The sequence below is a fragment of the Coenobita brevimanus genome, chromosome 52 (assembly GCF_032717465.1).
Source record: "Coenobita brevimanus isolate Jiangsu-jjx chromosome 52, ASM3271746v2, whole genome shotgun sequence".
In the NCBI taxonomy this organism is placed as follows: Eukaryota; Metazoa; Arthropoda; class Malacostraca; order Decapoda; family Coenobitidae; genus Coenobita; species Coenobita brevimanus.
Window position 1 is genome coordinate 284,859 of NC_137005.1, and position 20,398 is coordinate 305,256.

General features: G+C 41.4%; 1 protein-coding gene across 1 annotated transcript in view; it reads right to left on the minus strand.

The window, feature by feature from the left end:
- Positions 1-226: 226 nt before the first annotated feature.
- Positions 227-20,398, minus strand: part of LOC145400419 (mitotic checkpoint serine/threonine-protein kinase BUB1-like) — a 69,235-nt gene continuing 49,063 nt past the window's right edge. Inside the window, exons 17-25 of the mRNA XM_080272933.1 lie at positions 19,456-19,572; positions 19,066-19,185; positions 17,268-17,408; positions 16,543-16,692; positions 14,338-14,481; positions 11,024-11,226; positions 9,276-9,549; positions 2,973-3,145; positions 227-413 (exon numbers count right to left, since the gene is read on the minus strand). Of these exons, the coding sequence (XP_080129059.1) occupies positions 227-413; positions 2,973-3,145; positions 9,276-9,549; positions 11,024-11,226; positions 14,338-14,481; positions 16,543-16,692; positions 17,268-17,408; positions 19,066-19,185; positions 19,456-19,572 (1,509 nt within the window). The remainder of the gene's footprint in view (positions 414-2,972; positions 3,146-9,275; positions 9,550-11,023; positions 11,227-14,337; positions 14,482-16,542; positions 16,693-17,267; positions 17,409-19,065; positions 19,186-19,455; positions 19,573-20,398) is intronic.

The window sequence follows — 20,398 nt, forward strand, 5'->3', positions numbered from 1 at the left end:
AATATAAAAAGATTCAGTTAACGGAGTTTTACAAAAGCAAGTACTAGTACTTTACCTGATAAATATACTCTTAAGTGCAGACAATATAGCTAAGAAATATTACTCAATTATAAATATATCAGGATAAAACATACTCAAGACTTTCATTAAGTAGCTCCTACAGACAAAATATGAATGATAATTGACCACTTTACTTCAGTTACAGGGTTCAAGCATTCAGCATACTTTATCGGTGCTTTTTTAGCATCATCAGAAGACTGGAAGATTTGGAATTTATCTGCTTGTGGAATCCTTCCTCATAGAATGCTGTCATAAGTTTCTTCTTGAGGGTAGCAAGGTTTGGCATTTTATCACACGATGGCACATTAAGAAGGACAGAGAACAATTCTTGCCACATCTCCTTCTGCCAGTACCTGGTGTTAGAGAGCGGAGAGGTGGTTAGAGTATATATTTTTATATGACAAATTCAATTTCTTTCCTGAAATATCCAAACCAACAGTATACCTCAACATCAAGAAACAAGGTAACACACTGCTTCTTCTAATTTCTGACACTATATGACATTTTGGTTCTGCTAATTAAATGCAAATATATGCACCCACTCCAATTCAGTACCATCCAATTAGATAAAACTTTGTATTACTGTAACTTGTACCAGATGCATTTCAACAAATACAGGAAAACCTTGATGTGTCACATGGTAATGTCTGGGAAAAAAAAAAATGTGGTATGAAAAGTGAAGGTAACAGCATATCAATGGGAGAATATGCAGAAGGTAGAGTGGCTGAAAAATATGACAATCAAGTAGGGACAAATTATCTAGGAAACATTTATACCTCAGCTATCTCAACTCATGTGGTTTCCAGTATGGTGGCAAGAAGACATCTGAAGCAATGATAAAGACTCTCTAATACTGTACTGGCATCTGGTCAAAAGTACAGCAGACCCTCACTACAACAGACCCCAGTATACCAGACGCTGGATTTCATGGATGTCATGAAGCCCACCAATTGTTCACTGGTTATAAGGAACAATGTCCATTAAATGGGGTGCAATGGGTCACAATACTTGTGTTTTCTACCCTTTTTACTCCAACCTGAGTGGTAGGTGGGGGCACTCACCATCCACTCATTCGATATAGTGCTGCTCTCCCTTCCTTCTTTCCTTCCTCCCTCTTCTGTTTTTCTTTCTTTCATTCTTTCCTCATCCTTCTGTCTACAGGTGACTCTACATTAAGTGACATGCCAACTGGTTTCCTGTACACCAGGAAGCCATTTACTACATAACCAAATTATGGCACCTGATGGTTTAGTGGGTAATTAGGGTGTTCAAGCGGGGGTTAGGGTTTATTGCTCGTGTATTGCCACTCTGGGATGAGTGAGGCTGGTCACTCTCATCTATGCGCCAGGTGACGGTTATATCCAACACGGTTTGCGGATCGGGGACGCTGGATGATGGCTACAGCCGCAATTGTTTTCGTGCCATTGTTTGACGCAGCTGACAAATTATCTCATCACCTAAGGATAGTGTTTGGAAACTCCCTGTACTGTTGTTTGCAGATGATACTGTGTTGTTGAATGAAGATGAAGGGGAGCTGCAAGGCTTGGTGGATGAGTTTGGGAGAGTGTGTAAGAAACGGAATCTAAAGGTGAATGTAGGGAAGAGTAAAGTGATGGTCTTTGAGAGAGGTGAAGTCAGTGAATGTACAGCAAAGTTGGAGGGTGAGGAATTGGAAAATGTGAGTACGTTTAAGTACTTGGGTAGTGTGATGAGTAAGGATGGAGGTTTGGAGGGTGAAGTGCTTGAAAGGGTACAGCAGGGAAGAAAGGTTGCTGGTTCCTTGAAAGCAGTGATAAGAAACAGGGAAGTGAGCATGGAAGTGAAAAAGTTACTACATGACAGTATTGTGATACCAACTCTAACGTATGGAAGTGAAGCTTGGACGTTGTTGGAAGGACACAAGTCAAGAGTGAGAACAGTGGAAATGAGTTATTTAAGAGGAGCCTGTGCAGTCACATGGAGAGACAGGCTGACAAATGAGGATATAAAGGACCGTTGTGGTGTGGATGTGGATGTGATAGGAAGAGTTATGAGGAACACACTGAGGTGGTTTGGCCATGTGGAGAGGATGGAAGGTGAAAGACTGACGAAGAGAGTGTATGTGAGTGAGGTGGAGGGGGGAAGAGGGAGGGGGAGGCCGAGGATGAGATGGAGGGATGGGGTGGAGAGGTATATGAGAGAGGGAGGTGTGAGCTGGGAGCAGGGCAGTGAAATGGTGGGGCACAGGGTGACATGGAGGCGATTTGTTTGTGGCCACCCCAAACGGGATTGAGGCGTCTGGCAATAGATAGATAGAGTGAATGATGGGCATCCCCACCTACCACCTCCTATATTGTAGGATGCATGATGCTGCTAGCAGTACAACAACAAAGCAGCTGGAATCAATCACATCCCAACATAAATAAAGTGTGGGGACCTTCATATGTCCACTCCCACTAAGCACACTTTATACAGGTCGTAATTAGAAAGTGTTCTTTTTCTTCTATCCCCAAAGATTTATTTATTTATTTGTTTTTTATTATTACTCTTAATATTTTTTTTTCTAAAGTTATACACAGTGTCCCTTTTTTCTTAATAAGAGCTAAGGCATTGCCCCTGGGTAGAGGACTTTGGTTTTAGAGTGTGTAGCACTTTCTGACTGGATGCCCATCCTGATGTCTACCAATAACTCTTGGGTGGACCTGAACCTCCAACCCTCTGGTCAGAGTGCTCTAACCCACTAAGCTGCTACAACCAGCCAGGTGACAGGAGAGCACTACCTCTCCTGGCATGGCAGCTTACCAGGGCGTGGAACGAACTCACAATTCTTGGTCTCACGTCAGGCGCTCTACCACTGAGCCGCCATGCTCCTCAAATACATAATACTTATATGTAATAACAGTCATAAGATACAAAGCAATTAATCTATTCACCTTTTTAGTGTGACTCCACTGATGTCCCACTTGCCACTAGCCAATTTCTTGACCTCCATGTATGAACCAAAAAGGAGGAGATGTGCAATGGCAGCTGCCCCGTATAAATCTGTCTGGTATGTCCATGGCCGTCCTTCACGCATCTCACAGCAAGTAAACTTGTCAGTTGTCACCTGGGGGTACAGTACAGCAGGGTAGAGCTAAAGTGCAGTATGAAAGCTGCACTTTATACCTGGTTACATTCTGTATATGAATTCAAGTAATGTGCATTGTAAAAATCTCCACTTTATTAAAAAAAAGCTGTCACATACAGCATAACAAAATACATGGAAGGTGTTCCCAGGAGGAAGTAAGGTGTCAGAGACTAAAATTTCATAGTTTCCCTATATTAATATACGATCATCTGAATAGCTGCAATCAAAGGCAAAGGAATCATCTAGCTTTCAATATGATGGCACTATAAAACTGGTGTACACTTCACGTAAGTCTTCTACTATTACCACTTGTTACAAATATTCAACACAAGTCCATGCATTTTCTCTGAAAAGCTAACTATTCTGTAACAATGTGTAAAAATGTAGGACTGAATGTAGGTAAAATGTATGAACATGAATGACTGAAAATGGTAGGATGCTAACAAATAAAAATGACAAGAGTAAAACAATGTGAAGTGTGATTATGTATGGTGGTATACATAGGAGACATGTGGTGTCAATGGCAGAAGAAAAGCATGCTGAGAAAAGGTTGAATATGGGAAGGCGGCAGATGCTGACATGTGTGTACATGCTGCAACAGAAGAGGGGTATGATAAATGTGTAATGGTGAGAAGAGTGGCTCAATGGAATAATTAGCTTTTTTTTTTTTTTTTTTTTTTTTATGTGACCGACTCTGGGCATAGGCTTCGCAGCCTGCTTTCAAGGCCCAGTAGTCCTCCTACGTACCGGACACCTCTACATGTCACCACTTCGGCGCTAACACCCACCGTCCATATTGAATACATGCTAGGGCTGTCTCATACAGGACTGGTGTATTGGTATTAGCGGGGGTATTTTTACGACATGTCGGCGGGGCTTCTGGTAGATCAGTAAAGTCTGATTTTTGTGAAATTCAAATCCTTAAACTGTTCCCTGCCTCAGCGGGATTTGAACCCGGGTCCGTCAGGACTGCAGGCCAACTCTCTACCGATTGAGCCACCGCCTCCCCCAAATAATGCTAAAAGGCCAAGATATCAATTACAGCAGGGGTTTCCAACCTCTAGCTCACAGTCTAGCAGTGGGTCACAAGCTCTTAGCAACTGGACTGCAGAAATAATACTGAAAATTTATAAGAACTCCAGATAACATACAGTAATAATAAACCCCTATCTATAAAGTGAGTTCCATGGTCATATTTGCATGGTGATACAATTATTGTGGTTTATATGGATGAGAGTAACTAAACTATCTTCCATTACCTCTCATTATTAATAGCTTGTTGCAGGAGAAGAAGTCCAGGAATCCAAATGAATGGTGAGTAAAGACGTTATGTCTGACCATTTGGTATGTCATGTTCTGAGAAAGTTACAGTCTGTGTTTTTAACAATGATTTTATTAACCTCTTAACCGCAGGGTGTCACTTTCGTGATGCTTGGGAGCAAGGAATCATACTGCGGGGCGTCGCTTTTGTGATTCTGTGTTATTTTGAATTCACCCGGGCTTCCAAGTGGTGGCTTGTATCATCTATCAGTACTGCCAATGTCCAACACTAGTCAGCACTCCTAATCTCATCTGTACTCCCATCCATTGTTGACAATTTAGCCATTTCTCCCCGTTCTTGACTCCCCTCCCTACCCCCCCCTCCATTACCCTATCCTCTCGCCTGCCCAGCCATGCTACGCTAAGTAAATCTTCCCTGGAATTTTTCACTGATTTCATCCATTGAAATAAGCCCTATGCCCTATTCTTATACCAAATAATATATACAAGAAAGAAATAAGGTAAGTGAGAGTGCCATACACCTGGAATTGGCTAATTATCACCTGACAACACCTCAAGTGCACTCGTTCGCTAGTTTTCGCTGTTTATTTCCCCTTGAAATATGCCGTATAATCTATTTTCATAATAAATATACATATAAGGAGGGAAGGGAGAAGCCTAAGTGATATTCACATTCACCTGGAACTACCTAATTTATAATGTATTGTCTAGATTTCCTGCCAATCATTTCACTGCTATATATTAGCTGCTGTCAAGAGGCTAACGTTGGTAGTAATGCATTTCCCTAGGTAGGCCACCACCCCGGCCCATTCTTATCAGTTCACTCTCATCTTCCAGTGTGGGGGTACGTCTGTTTCCTCTTGCTAGCTTCAGGGACTTTTCACCCCCATGCAAAGGGCCCTGTGACCTTTACCCCCGACTAAACCTCGTGTTGAAAGAGGTAAAGGGCTGACAATTGATAAAAGAGTGACTACAATCTTTCTATTGAGTAAAACAGTGCAATTGGAATTGTAAATAATGTGTAAATAATGTGTAAACAGCAAGTGAAAGTAATGAATGTAAATATACGTGAACAGTGGAAAATAGTTTTATAAGTTACTTCAAGTGACAGTGCATAACACAGTGTAAATAAAATAGAAATGTAAATAACGTAAATAAAATAGAGAACGTAAATAGAAATGTAAATGAGTAGTATTATAAGAATACGAGTATATACCCTAGGAGTAATGAAAGTGAAAGTTTCACTCTAGCATGTCTGAATACTATGAGTTATGAGAGTGAAGGTGAAAGTGACATTCACTCTCAATGCTAGTACAGTATACAGGACGAGAAAGTGAATGCTACGTATTTTACTGAAAGAAATTGAATCCCTACAGTGACAATAAACTAATACTACTGAAGGAAACTTATGGATAAAGACTGTAGATATATATCAGTGTTATATAGTAATAGAAATATAAAGTGTGAGGGGTTTTGTGAATAATAAATGACAGAGTACCAAGAGCGAACTAGCGCAAGTGCGACGGTCAGACACACTCGCAATTTTCATTGCTTTCACAGTGGTTTTTATTTGGAGTATGGATCCCAAACTACTTGATAATCATAGAGTAGTGTTTATAGTGTTAATATCTGGCTGTGGTAATCATATTACGGGTTGTCGGGAAGTGTAAAGTGGGGACTTCGTTACCCAACTTCAGAGGTCTCCGCAAGTCCTACGGTAATCGACGAAGGCTCAACAAACATCCCAGGAGAAAGCTGAAGGTATGTGCCATATGCATATGTAATTTTAATATTCTAGGACTAATAACTGATTTTTGGCAAATATTTTTTGAGAGTCTGTCGGAGCCCAAATAACCCCGCGGGAGACGCAAAACATTGGGAAACATGCCCGTGGTGTAAGGGTTAAGTAATTTTAATATTACACTGCTGGGTGAATTTCAGCGTTATCGTTAATTCTGTTCGTTATCATATTATACTGTATATTTTATATTCTATGTTGTCTCTCTAAGACAAATACAGTGAATGTGTAATGTACAGGTATTTTTAAAGCAGTGTTATGTATTGTACCCAATGCTGTACAAAATGTTACAAGTGTGGAAGGCATTTAGAATATAGGGTGAGCAACGCTTGCCAAATCTGTGTTGGAAAATCACTTTATACAATAATTCTAATACAGTACATGAAACATCAGACAACAATACGAGTACAGCATAGTGGTTGCTATGCCCACATTTGCAGTACAGTATTCATACTGTATTATCATTTATGACAAATTTGAAGGGAAAAGAGAATTTTTGTTACAAAATGTCAAACTGGGACATTACTCATCAGCATTATGGTGTAAGATCATTAACATACTTTCATTTCCTAGAGTCCAAAGAGACAACTGATGACAAAGGTACAAATTCTGAGCTCACGAACCAAGATATTCTCTCCTCCTCCCCCTGTCCCTCATCAATTTATCCTGACCATAACTCTCACATCAAGACCTGTTGGCAAAGAGTTTCGTTGGTAAACATGACAAGGTGCCAGACTTTTGTTCATTTCCAACTTACAGTAAAAATCTTACAATTCTCAAAATTAGCCTGATAATTGTTTGATGCCTGAGTGACCAGGATCGTAAGCAAGATGTTCAAAAAACTGATACGAAGAATCTGGGTAAATCACTTGGGAAACCACAATATGATAACAGAAAGACAATTTGATTGTAGAAAGTGAAAATTATGTGTTACTAATCTATTAAGTTACTAGGACAGAGTTGCAGAAATAATACAGAAAAGAGATGACTGGGTAGACAGCATATATTTGGATATCAAGAAAGCATTTGAACGAGTACTACACAAAAGACTTTTATGGAAACTGTACAATTAAGGAGGAATCCAATGTAATCTGTACGACTGGATGAAAGATTTTCTCAGTAAAAGGGAAATGAGAGCAGTGCTACAGGGAAATTACTCATCATGGTAAAATGTGACAAGTGGAGTTCCACAAGGCTCAGTGCTGGCACCAAGGAGAGGTTAATGGGCATCTAAGTGAATGGTTCACCATCAGTGTGAGCATGCGCCATGGTTGTGTGATGTCCTCGTGGTTGTCCAATACAATATATATATATATAAATACAGATGGGGTGATGAGAGATGTAAACACACAAGTAATGGAGAGGGGGATGGAGTTTGTAATGAATGGTGATGGATGGAATATCCCAAATTTGTTGTATGCTGATGATGCAGTACTACTTGCAAATACCAGAGAAGAACTTGGCAGACTAGTGCAGAGTTTTGCTGATGTCTGTGAGCATTGTGCCTTAAGAAGTAAATGTAGAAATGAGTCAAGTGATGGTTATTGAGAGAGAAGATGACCCAGTGAAATGTTACAGTGAATGGAGAGAGACTGGAATTGGTGAGAGAGTTCAAATACCTTGGTAAAGTGATAGAAAAGAGAGGAAAATGTGCAAAAGAAGTGGAAAGTAACGTCACACAAGGAAGGAAAGTCGCCGATGCAATGAAGGCCTTGATAAGAAACAAAGGCTTGAGTGTTGCAGCTGCACGAGGCTTACATGAAGGAGTGTTAGTGCCAACTTTAACATATGGAGGTGAGACTATGGTGTGGCATGAAAATGAAAAGTCAAGAGTGAAAGCAATGGAGATGGGACTGCTGAGGAATATATGTGGAGTACGGAGAGTGGATAGGATACGAAATATTGTGATTCGTGAAACATGTGGAGTGAGGAAGTCTGTGGACACCAGAATCGAAGAAAGTGTACTGAGATGGTATGGTCATGTGGAGAGAATGGATACAATAGAGCAGTGAAAAAAGTACAGTATATCTGAGCAAATCTGATGGAGGGAGGAGGCGAGGTATGCCAAGGAGAAGGTGGAAGGATATGGTGGAAGTGTGTGTCATATGACAAGATTAGTACGGTCAGGGGTGGCCTGCATATCCCCTCATGTGAGGTGATGGGTCTCCATGTCATAATTTCAAGCAAGAGGACATATCAGTGGTTTCCATGGGAACACTGACACTCCCTCTATGACATCAGAGCAGCTGCCAAGCCCTACTACACCACAGTTGCCAAATAATGCATATTTAGTAACTCAGATATGCAGGCCACCACTGGCTGCGCTGATTGCCTCATATGAGGTGATGGGTCTCAGTGTCATAACTTCAAGCAAGAGGAAGCATCAGTGGTTTCCATGCGAACAATGAGTCTCCCTCTATGTCATCAGAGCTGTTGCCAAGCCCTGCCACACTGCAGTTGCCAAATACTGCATATTTAGTAATTCAGTCCTCATTTGTAGCCCAGCAATGGCAGATTCATGCCTGTCTGTCTCCCACAATGCTGGTGACTTATCGCCACCCTCACGCCCACCCACAAGAAGTAAATTACAAAAAGACTAGGGTGATGAGTTCGGCGGGGGCTAAGAAGAGCTGATGATATAGTAATACTGTACATCCAAGAAGAAACAATCCAGGAATGGGATAAAGCACTGTGTAAATCATTATTTGCTAATGTATGTTACCGCCATGAGCAAAAGTTTACTGACATGAATAAAGCACTGTGTAAATCATTATTTGCTAATGTATGTTACCGCCATGAGCAAAAGTTTACTGACATCTTGATGTCAGCTGAAGCCAGGGAAGGAGCTTCATGAACTATTTTTATATGACAGCAATATGAAGCACATAACAAAAAGGCGTGGCAAGGGAGGATACCCTCTGTCATTAGAGGAGGAATAAGAAATAGAGAAAGTAAGACACAATGCTGGCAAAGGACTGTTAGCAAACTTTTGCTCATAAGTGTATATATGTACAGTATATAAAATCTTACCACTTCTGTAAATGTTGTTCCTTCTGGGAATTTTTCCAAGTCAATACTTCTCCCGAAGTCAATTAGCTTCAAGGAATTTGGGCACTCGGCAAAGACCTCTGATGGCGTCGTGGCAGAAGTATCAATTTTGGGAAGGTCGCGGATAAGGAAGTTGTCAGGCTTGACATCGGCATGGATGATGCTACATAAGTGCAAAGCCTCCAGGATACTCAGAACCTCCACCATGTAGTATACAGCCAGAAGCTCTGGCATGGGCTGCCCACTTGTCCTGAATCTGCAAACACAACAGTACGTAAGTATGGAAAAAGAGGCTGCACAGATGGCAAACTACAGTACCAGTAAACTGTACCTTGGTTATACCTAGGTAGCGCTCGGATGAAGAAATAGTGTCATTTGGATCCGAATCTGCTGGAGGATTGATGGAGTAAATTACCGATTATCCAGCACGGCATTATCTGGCGTAGCCAATGACTGAATTCAAATGGTTTCTGACAATAAGCATAAAATCTTTGACGGAAAACCATGCAATACCAGAAACTAAATCAAGAAGCCACAGCATGAAGTTACAGATGACAAGAGGAGATAAGGATGTAAGGAAGCATAGCTTTCCAGTAAAATCAATTGACATGTGGAATTGGCTACCGGACGAGGTTATATTTGTCTGTTTTGTTTACAAAGGCTTCAACATGCTTGCATGCATTGGCCTTGGTCATCTAATGGTGGCCCTCCATGCTGCTACATCTCTGGCAGCCCCCCTATGCAGTTCCTTATCCCTAAGGTCACACTCTATGACCTCGTCCCACGTCTTTTTTGGTCTGCCTCTTGCAACCCTACGCCCCCACCTTTACACTTCTCACTTTCTGCACCCAGCTGTCATCCTCCATCCTTTCCACACACCCAAACCATCTCAATCTACCCCTCTTCATCGTAACACCAATACACTCCAGTCCCATCCTTTCCTTCTGCTCTTCAATCGTAAACCTAGCCCCCCATAGCCTTGTATTCTTGGATGCACTACACATCCACCTACCCACTGTCATTTCTGGATGACTGGACCTATGAATAGCCTCTTCCTTTGCTGCTAAAAATATTCACAGGTGGAAAAAAAAAATCAGATAAAATAAGGAAAGATAGGACATTAAGGACTTGATCAATTCTGTTAAAATATGAATAGGTGAGTGCACACACACACACACACACACACACACACACACACACACACACACACACATGCATGCGCGTGCGCATGCTCCCAAATAGGGCATCTGATCAGTGGAATGCACTACCGAATGAAACAGTGTGTGCCAAAACAATTCGTAAATTTAAGGATATGTACGAAAATGGTTTAAGACACAGGACAGTACGAGCTTGATTCATTCCTGTAAAGATACAATTAGGTAAGAACACACACACACACACACAAATGCCTTTACAACTACAAGAAAGACGTCATACTGAAAGGCTTAATGTTCAATTATTTGGCCCAACTGTCTCTTGGGAGATGAAGAATATAAACGCTCTGAGAAGTTGCTCTCTCCTAATGACTCTGCCAACACAAAGCTGAAATACTAGGGTACAGTATTATGGATCTAGACACAACTTATAATAGCAAGATGAAAATACATTTTCCACTCTAAGAATGGCCAGTCTACAAAAAAGGATTATACAGGTACTTCAATATAGGAATATCACATTCATCATCCCACAAACAAAATATCACAGAAAATACCATTATAAACTAAACATACCCATTGACAGCATCCAGCAGAGTACCATATTTATGATACTGGTTGACCAGAACAGACTGGTTGGCAGAAAAGTATCCTCGATTAATCCTCATGACTGAGTCGAGGATCAGAGGGGAACCTGAACGAGTCTTCAGCCGCTCCCGCAGTTCATGGCAGATGTAGAACTCCCATGGACATGCTGGACTTTGCACCTTCAGTATGATCTAGGAAAATGCCAATTCATCGTCAACATACTGTAATCAAAGACTTACATATTAAAATATATTGAAAAGAGTAATTAGTAGTCTCACGTAATGCCACCGATGAGTGAGGCTGGTCACTCTCATCTTAAATGTCGGGACCAACTGCCTAGTCCCGGACTCCTACGCTCCTCATGGGGCAATGTAGGATTGGGTGATGGATGGATGGATGGATTAGTAATCAACAAATGACTGACCTTTCCATATCACTATTGCTGCTAAAGTATTTACTTTATGCTGTCATGACCTAAATGGTAAAATGCCATCATCACACAAGCAACATTAACTCCAGTGCGGACCTGGAGCGGTGGCGTCTTCACTGTGGGTCTACCCCCCAAAGGCTGTCGAAGCAGAGGAGGAAGACAGCATGCAGGCCAAAGCACCGTAAAACCCCCAGCCCCTCATGGGGCCTGGGAGTGGCTTTGGTCACTCAGGCAAGTACCACATCTCTCAACACAACACACACAACAACAATGTTTTTTCAACACCGAGAAATGACTCCCCGGTGGTCATTTCTCGAAGATTTCTTCTAGCTGGTGATATTGAGAGCAATCCAAGACCCACCAACAAATACATATGTCCAACATGCTCAAAACCTATCACGTCAAGCCGACAGACAAAGGGTTCAGTTCAGTGCAATTCCCGCAAGAACTGGACCCATTACACCTGTACAACATTTGCATCCAGAAAATATTACACAAACACGTGGACCTGCTCCTTATGCTCCTTCCCACCACCCTCTAACCCCCCCACCAACCTCACTCCTACTTCCTCCACACTCCCTCGGCCCAAACCACCAATCCTTCCCACACCATCAAATCCCTCAACCCCTCCCACTCCACCCCAATCTAATTTACCCCAACCCTTACCTCCATCACAACCTTCTCCTACCACTTCCCCTTCACCCACACCCCCACCTTCCCCCCGTGCTGCAGCACCCAACACACATCATACACACAACATAAACATTCTTCAAATAAACATAGATGGCATAAACACCAAAAAACAAGAACTCACACAATTCATTAAATAATAAAACATACACACTGCCATCTTACAAGAAACAAAACTATGCAGAACACAAAAAACACCTACATCTCATTAGACAAGACTGGGCCGAAGGCAGTGGCGGTGGACTCATTACCCTGGTACACGAATCCATCAACTTTTCAGATACTAATGCACAGATAAAGTCACTTCTCCCCCCACAACACAACAACAGAAATACAATCAATTAATATCCGCACTGGTAACAAATCACACATAACAATCACCAATACATACATTCCTCCCCAATCGTCCCCCACAGCAGCACACAACAACTCTCCACAAATACACCACATCATTACCATACCCGACATTATCCTGTGTGGTGATTTCAACGCCAAGGTGTCGGCCTGGCATGTCAACAACCCTGACACAGACAGAGGGCTGGTACTACAATCTCAAACAGATAATCTTTTCATCCTCAATAATCTGTTCCTGAGGATAACATAACTGGTTGTAATGGAGTACCAGGAGAAAATGATAATGGGAAGAAACTGAAGAATATGTGTCAGGAGAGGACGTTGTGCATTTGTAACTCGTATTTCAAACACGAAGATGCACATAAATGTACATGGCATAAAGAAAACAGGGATCGTGTTGAAAGAAGCCTGATTGATTACATGCTCACTGAGAGGTCGATGATGGGAATGGTTGCTGATACGAGGGCTGTGAGAGGATGATGTGGAGGTCTGTCAGATAATATGACTGTGGTATGCAAGACCAAGCTGAGAGGAGTGAGGTGGATCACAAGAGAGAGGAGCAGTCAGGGAGAATGACTGAAAGTTGAGAAGCTGAGGATCACAGAAAAGGCAGATGATTACAGGACCAAAGTATGGGAGGAGTTAGAATCAGTGAATTGGAATTAAATGGATCTGGACAGCCTGTGGAATGCACATAGGGATTGCTTAGTTAGGAACGGTTAAGCAGTGTGTGGTGTGGCAAGAGTAACAACAAAGAAGAAAGGTATGGCACGGTGGGATGAGGAGGTTAAGAAAGCAGTGGAGGAAAAGAGGAAGAAGTGGCTAAAGTGGTTACAGGACAGGGGTTCAGCTGAAATATGAGTTGAAATACAGAGAGAAAGAAGCACGTAAAGAGACAAGTGAAGAGGAAAAAGAAGGAGGGAAATGAGGATCTTGGAAGAAAAATGAATGCAAACTACTCTGAAAATAGGATGTTATTCTGGAAAGAGGTGCAGAAATGCAGAAGTGAGAGCAAAAATAAATGTGATGGTGTGATGGATGTAGGTGGCGGATAATTAACCCATGGGGATGAAGTAAGGACCAGATGGAAAGAATATTTTGAAAGCCTGATGAATGGGAATAGTGAGAGCAGAACGGCTGTAAACATGATTGGATTTGGGGGCGTGCAGAGAAGGAATGCAGTGCCAGGAGACGTGACACTCGCACAGGTGAAGACTGCTGGGAAAGCAGCTAGGGTTGATGAGATGTATGCTGAGATGATTAAGTGTAATGGAGGGAGTGGAATGAAGTGCTTGTTGGAGATATGTAAGAAGGCATGGATGAGTGAAACTGTGCCGGCAGAGTGAAAAAAGGCTGCGATTGTACCCTTGTACAAAAATAAAGGCGAGTGCAGTGAATGTAAGAATTATTGTGGCATAAGGTTACTGAGTGTAGTAGGGAAGGTATATGGAAGAATTATTACAGAGAAAGGGATGATGGTGAACTGCAGGAAAACAACTTCAGCCTGCAGTTCTCCAGGTTCACATCTTACTGAGGCTATGGCTACAACAACAACAATCCAATATTCCATATATCTCTTTCACCTAAATCCATGTAAGCAATAGTTGATAAAAATGAGTCACCACACCTTGGTAGTGTGAAACTGTGATACCCCTCAGCCCAAAAGACCAGGTGCCCTTATGAGTTCATGAAACATGGATTCAGTGTGTATACTGCAGTATTGTACTGCATACATGTACGCTCTTTTTCTCTCTCTCTCTCTCAGTTCTACATGTTCACAATTCACAACACTACAATAAACAATTCTAACCCTCACTATAAAACATACCTGTTTCTCTTCATCCTCATCATCACTATCAGCAGGCATGACAGTAACATTGAGGGGATCCATGGTGGAAGCAAGGTATGCCTTTGCATAAGCTCCCTCTCCAGACAAACGGTGAATATGGAATAATTCTCGTCCTAAAGACACCTGTGGGGGGGGGGGGGAGTCATTATGTATATGGGTATGTGTTGAGATTATATACAAGTATAACTTTTTGTAACATTGTTGTTGTTAAATATTCCTTTCTTGTCTGAAAAACTTATAAACTGATAAGTATATATGAGGCATCCGTGGCCAAAAGGGCAACTGCACCAAAAGTGAGTTTTGAGATATTTAAAGTTAATACTTCTGCACCACCCTATAATGTGTATGAAAAGTATGCATATGTGGTATCATATGATTTGTATGATCAAGGTAAATAATTTCCTGAAAAAAATAAAAAATGGTATGTTCATGCAAATTTTTGTTTCCAAATTTGTTGCATAGCAATTCCCCAAATTTTTTCCCACATTACCTGATCATCATTTCTGACTTTTCTTCCACTAATGTTGTGTAAACTTTGTCCTCCACATTGTCATCGATTGGGGAATCACTCTGGCCCTGAATGTCTTTATTGGCCAGGTCACTGGTAACAGGTGAATTGCTGAGACAATGGCGTGCAGGGGGGGGGGGGTTATGCGGTGTAAGGCATTGTCCCTGCTTGACATCTTGTAGAGCAATAGAGGAAGGTGTCCCGTGTATACGTGCCAAAAATCACTCGCGAAAATTGAAAATTGTGCAAATTAGGGACCTTGCAATGTTGCCACGTTAATTTACGTCGCCGGGATATGAGTGCACATCATGTGAAGACGTGAATTCACGCCTCCGGGACGGGGCGGGTTAAGGTAGGTGTAATGAATGGAAACCATGTTGTTGCCTATATTAAGTATATTATTGCATTGGCATAAGGATTTTAGGTTTTCTGGTCATAAAGTTAATCTTTGTTGACATAACAGTGCTTTTGGTCTCATACTTGAGTTGATTTTTTTTTTTTTTTTTTTTTTTTTTTTAAAACAATAATCAGAGAAATGGTTTACAGCCTTGGTTTTAGTATAAGTATGTTCATTAAGTAATGAATTTTATTAGTGTTGAATAACTTTTCCCTCCCCCCCCAAAAAAGCCTGGGGTTGTCATGTAGCATTTTTTTTTTTTCCACTTTGTTTTTTTCCAAGTTTTAAACATTTGCCGATAATCAAGGACTTTACTTATGGCCAATTTTTTTTTATCAGTGTGTTGAGTACATTTGTACCTTTCATTTGCATTCAGTAACATAGCAATATTATAATACTTTCTGCACACTGCAAATCTGGGGAATTGCTATGCAACAAATTTGGAAACAAAAATTTGCATGAACATAAGATGCTGTTGGCATAACGTTCTCCCTACGTGTCAAGTGGGGTTGGTGGAGGATTAGTGCCCCTTCCTGTAAAACAATTAACTCTAAGCCTTGGCCACCCCGTTTGGGACACATGGCATCTGGCAATGAATGAATATATATATATATTTTTTTTTTTTCAGGAAACTATTGCCTTCATCATACAAATGAAATGACTCCACATACACAAACTTTTCATACACATTACAGGTTGGTGCAGAAGTACAGTATTAACTTTAAAGTACAGTATCTCAAAACTCACTTTAGGTCCAGTAGCCCTTATGGCCCCGGATGCCTCATTTGTGCTTCACTACAGATCACCTGTTTTGAAGTTCTTGTCAATCAGTTACAGATATTTTGCCTATTAAAGTTTGGCTGCTGCCTTTAGGGTCTGGAAAAAGCTGCGATATTTTCAAACACATCCCTGACATACATGGAAGGTGCAATGTACTGTAACATTAAGATGCGCACTAGGACTCTACATGTGGCGGTACTGTTGCACCTTGGGTGGAACAGCTATGGCATCCAGCCAGGAGCCAAATCTACATACATTTCTCTGCACCTATATGTGGGGAAGGACCCGGGTCCAACCCTAGTGAGCTGGTGAGGTGCGTCTACATGCAGGTGCCAAATCCCTGCATGGGGTAAGTACTGTGTTGTACATGTATGACAGTCCCACAGAAACAGTTGCTTACCTTGGATTGATGGGTCTGTTCAGCCAGATACAACATAAAAAACAACAACAACTGCACCAATAAACACCTGATTGACAGCACTAAAAACTTATTCTTTACCTGTGAATTCACTCTGATGGCTGGAAGGCTGCTTTTTAGAGCAACAAATCCTCCACGCTTTTCAAGAGGTTCCTCCATATTTGTGAGGATGAGATTCAAAATCTCATCCGCAAAGGGGTTGATAATATCTGGAAAACGTGATTTATCCACCTGAAACACAGAATGGAACTTTAGTATATTCATTATTTCCAGTATTATTTTGCCTCACTGTATCTGGATAAATATATAACAATAATTACAATACCACACATCTCCTGAGCTGTATCAATATATATAGTACTTCGTTCCTTGTAGGCTAATACAGCAAATGCTCACTGTTCTGTGTTTCACCTAACTGGGTCATTCATTCTTAGAAGCATCAACAACAAATAATTAACTGCTGCATCAGTCCAAAAGTTAAGGCATGACCAATCAGTTGTTCAACCCTGAGCATCATTAATAGTCCAACAGCCTCCAACCATGCAGTTAAACCCTTCAGACTCACTTTCAGATTATGTAAAATAATCCTCTATACCACCAGGTCATATATATAGATAGATAGATAGACAGATAGATAGACAGATATAGATATATACAGACAGATACATAGAGATACAGTATATATATATAGTCCCTATTCATCCAATACATTAAAGGATAAAACTGTACATGAAATTATGAACTATAAAAAAGAAAATAATCTAAATGATTTTCAGATTTAGTAAAATGAGGTAACATCAACTTACTTTTGGAAGTGTTGCCTTAGGGTCCTTACTGTTAATTCTTGGGATCTGGGCTGGTGGGGGCTGCAGAAAATCCATATCCAACATTGCTGCAGCTTCAGTGTCAAAGACAAGGTAATCTTGATCGTCCTTCTGATGGCTAATCTGCTGAATTCTTGGTATTAATCACACTATCATCACAGTCATCCATATGTATGCATGTACGTATGTATGTATACATATCTATCTATCTACCTACATATATATGTATCTATCTACCTATATATATATATATACAGTCAGCGCAATGGAAGTCTGGACCCTCTAATTCGCACCATGTATTTGGCAGGGTCCAAGAAATATTGTAGGAAAATTCCTATAGTCGGTGGATTTTTTTCTGGTGGCTTCTAGCAACTTTATAGGCTTACCACCAAATGCTGTGAGATTATGAGCTCAGTGCCTGCCTGACTTTGGATGGGAAAGCACGTCAGATTTTCTTGTTCTGCCTGGCACTTGTTAATTTCAAAGCTCTCGTTTTCACACCCTCCTCTGCCTTAGTGAATCATTGGAGATGGGTCCCAAGCCATTAAACTGATGTAGAAAAAGCCCAAATTTTAACTATGAGAGAGGAAAATGTAAATATTAAGGAGAGGCTTCAGTGCAGCAGTATGGCTGGGGATCTTGAAGTCTTTCTGAAGTTGATGCTGTATGGTTCTTTCAGACACATCTTTCAGCAATTCTGGGTACATATCTTTCAGCTGTCTAGCAGTCAAACGTGGGTCTTTTATCACAGCATGCTTCACGGTACTTGAAGCCCTCTCACGTAACTTCAGAAATGGACTCCTGTGGGAGATGCTGTATGCTGATAATTTGGTGCTGATTGCACAGAATGAAAGGGAAAAGGTAGAAAGATATAGGAAGTGGAGAGACGGTATGAGGCATACAGGCTGAAGAGTAAGTGCAGATAAAACAAAAGTGATGTATGAAGGGATGTTGGCAGTACTGTCAAAGAAGAGGGAAAGTGGCCATGTGCAATCTGCCACAAGAGTGTGGGAAGTAATTCCATCTTGTGCAATGGTTGTGATGTGGGTGAATGAGAGATGTAGTGGTGTTAGAGGCAGACTGCAAGATAATGCTGATTTCATGTGTGCAGTGTGTCGGGGAGAGCAGGTGGAGATTGTCAGGCATGAAAGGATTGAACCTGCTAGTGAGTCAATTGAGCATATGGAAGAGTTTTGTAATTTGGGAGACATGTTATGTGCTGGGAGTGGGGCTGGAGCTAGCTCTATGGTTAGAGTGAGGAGTGTTTGGAAGAAGTTCAGGGGGTGCTTCTCCTGACACTGAGAGGGCTCTCCCTCCGAGCTAAGGGATCTTTGTATGCGGCATGTGTTAGGAATGTAATACTGTATGGTAGTTAGACCTGGGCAGTAAAGGATGAGGATATTCGCAGGCTCTAATGTACAGAAATGACAATGATTAGGTGGATGTGCAGTGCATCCTTGAGTGTGAGATCTGGGGAGGCTAAGTCTTAAGATGGAAGAGTTGAGAAGTATGATGGGACAGCAGTGTACTGATGTTGTGATGAGGAGAGGTAGATTGAGACAGTTTAGGCATGTGGAAAGGATGGGGGATGATAACTGGGTGTATAAAATGAGAAGTGTTAACATTACGGGTATGGATGTGAGAGGCAGACATAAAAAGACGTGGGATGAGGTCATTAAATGTGACCTCAGGGATAAGGGACTGAATAGGGAAGCTGCCAGAGACTGAGCAGAATTGAGAACCGCCATTAGGTGAAAAAGGCCAATGCACGTGAGCACACTGGAGCCTTTAAAAACAAAATGAAATGAAGGTGTGCCTGGACAGGTGTCCCTGTGGCTGCCCTGAGGCCGGTGGTCATGGCTGGTGGTATACAAATCCCAGTTCTCCTGGGGCTGAGGCTCTGCAAGTGAGTGGGCCCATTGGTTCATCTCCATGTTTTACTTCCCAAAAATGACAAAATCAAGCCAAAGAAAGTTGCTAAAAGTGGATATGAGGGCTGCATTGACAAAGAAAGACTGAATGTGCTGTGGAAGAACTGAGGAGGAGGAAGAAGTAGAACTGTAAGTACTGTAGGTAAACACAGGCAGGCTAAAGATGATCTATTAAGGGATCAAAGAACTTTCACTAAAAAAGTATGGTATTTTCAAACAAGAGATATACTGTACTGTACCTGAGAAGCTATGATGTTTGGCTTGGAATCAACCAAACTCTCTCCTCTTGATTTGTCTGCTAAATAACCTGACTTTGTGAAATCAGCTTGAGCAGTGATGCCAGTTTCATGACCAACCTGTAAATAACATTGTCATTAAAGGACTGTAACACAGATTTGTGTGAAAATTCATCATTATCACACTTGTATTTCAATTTCCCATGTTATGGAGTGGCAGATACAATCCAGAAAATATACTGTACTGAGAATAGCAATAAAACAGAAGTAACCAATAGTGCCTATTAAAACTAAACCACAGTAATCTCTCGATTATCAGGACAGTCCATATCCGGTCATGCTGTATCCATTCACTAGGCCTTGGCTGTATTATAACCATATCCAGAGTTATTTGTCCAATGTAAGAGTTCAGGCATCAGAAGCCAGCGGGCCGAGGGAAAAAAAAAAAAAACTTCTCTGTGGATCATCAGCCTCTCTGTCCACGCACGAGAAGTAGACCCTAACCCACAAGCTGAGTGAGAATGGCTGTACGGATCCCTACCGCATGGTCAAAATCCCCCGGCCACTCAGGCCGACCTATAAAAAAAAAAAAAAAAAAAAAAAAAAAAAAAAAAAAAAGGTGTATTGGCTCGTTCACCGGCCTCTCTGTCCACGTGCTGGTAATAGACCGTAACCCATAAGCTGAGCGAGAAGGGTTGTACGGTTCCCTACCATATGGTCAAAATCACCCAGCCGCCCCATCATTTGATCGGAAATGAATGTAATGATGATGAAGATGGTGATGATTGTCACGAATTCGCGCGAGCATATTTATAAATTCATGACATTTTTCATCGGTGGGAAAACCACGAGTTCTGGTGGAGTTCCCACTGTGTATCACTCAGTTCAACCGTCCTCGCGTTCACTCGGTTGGGGCGGTTTTCAGAACATTTTTCACTGTTTCATA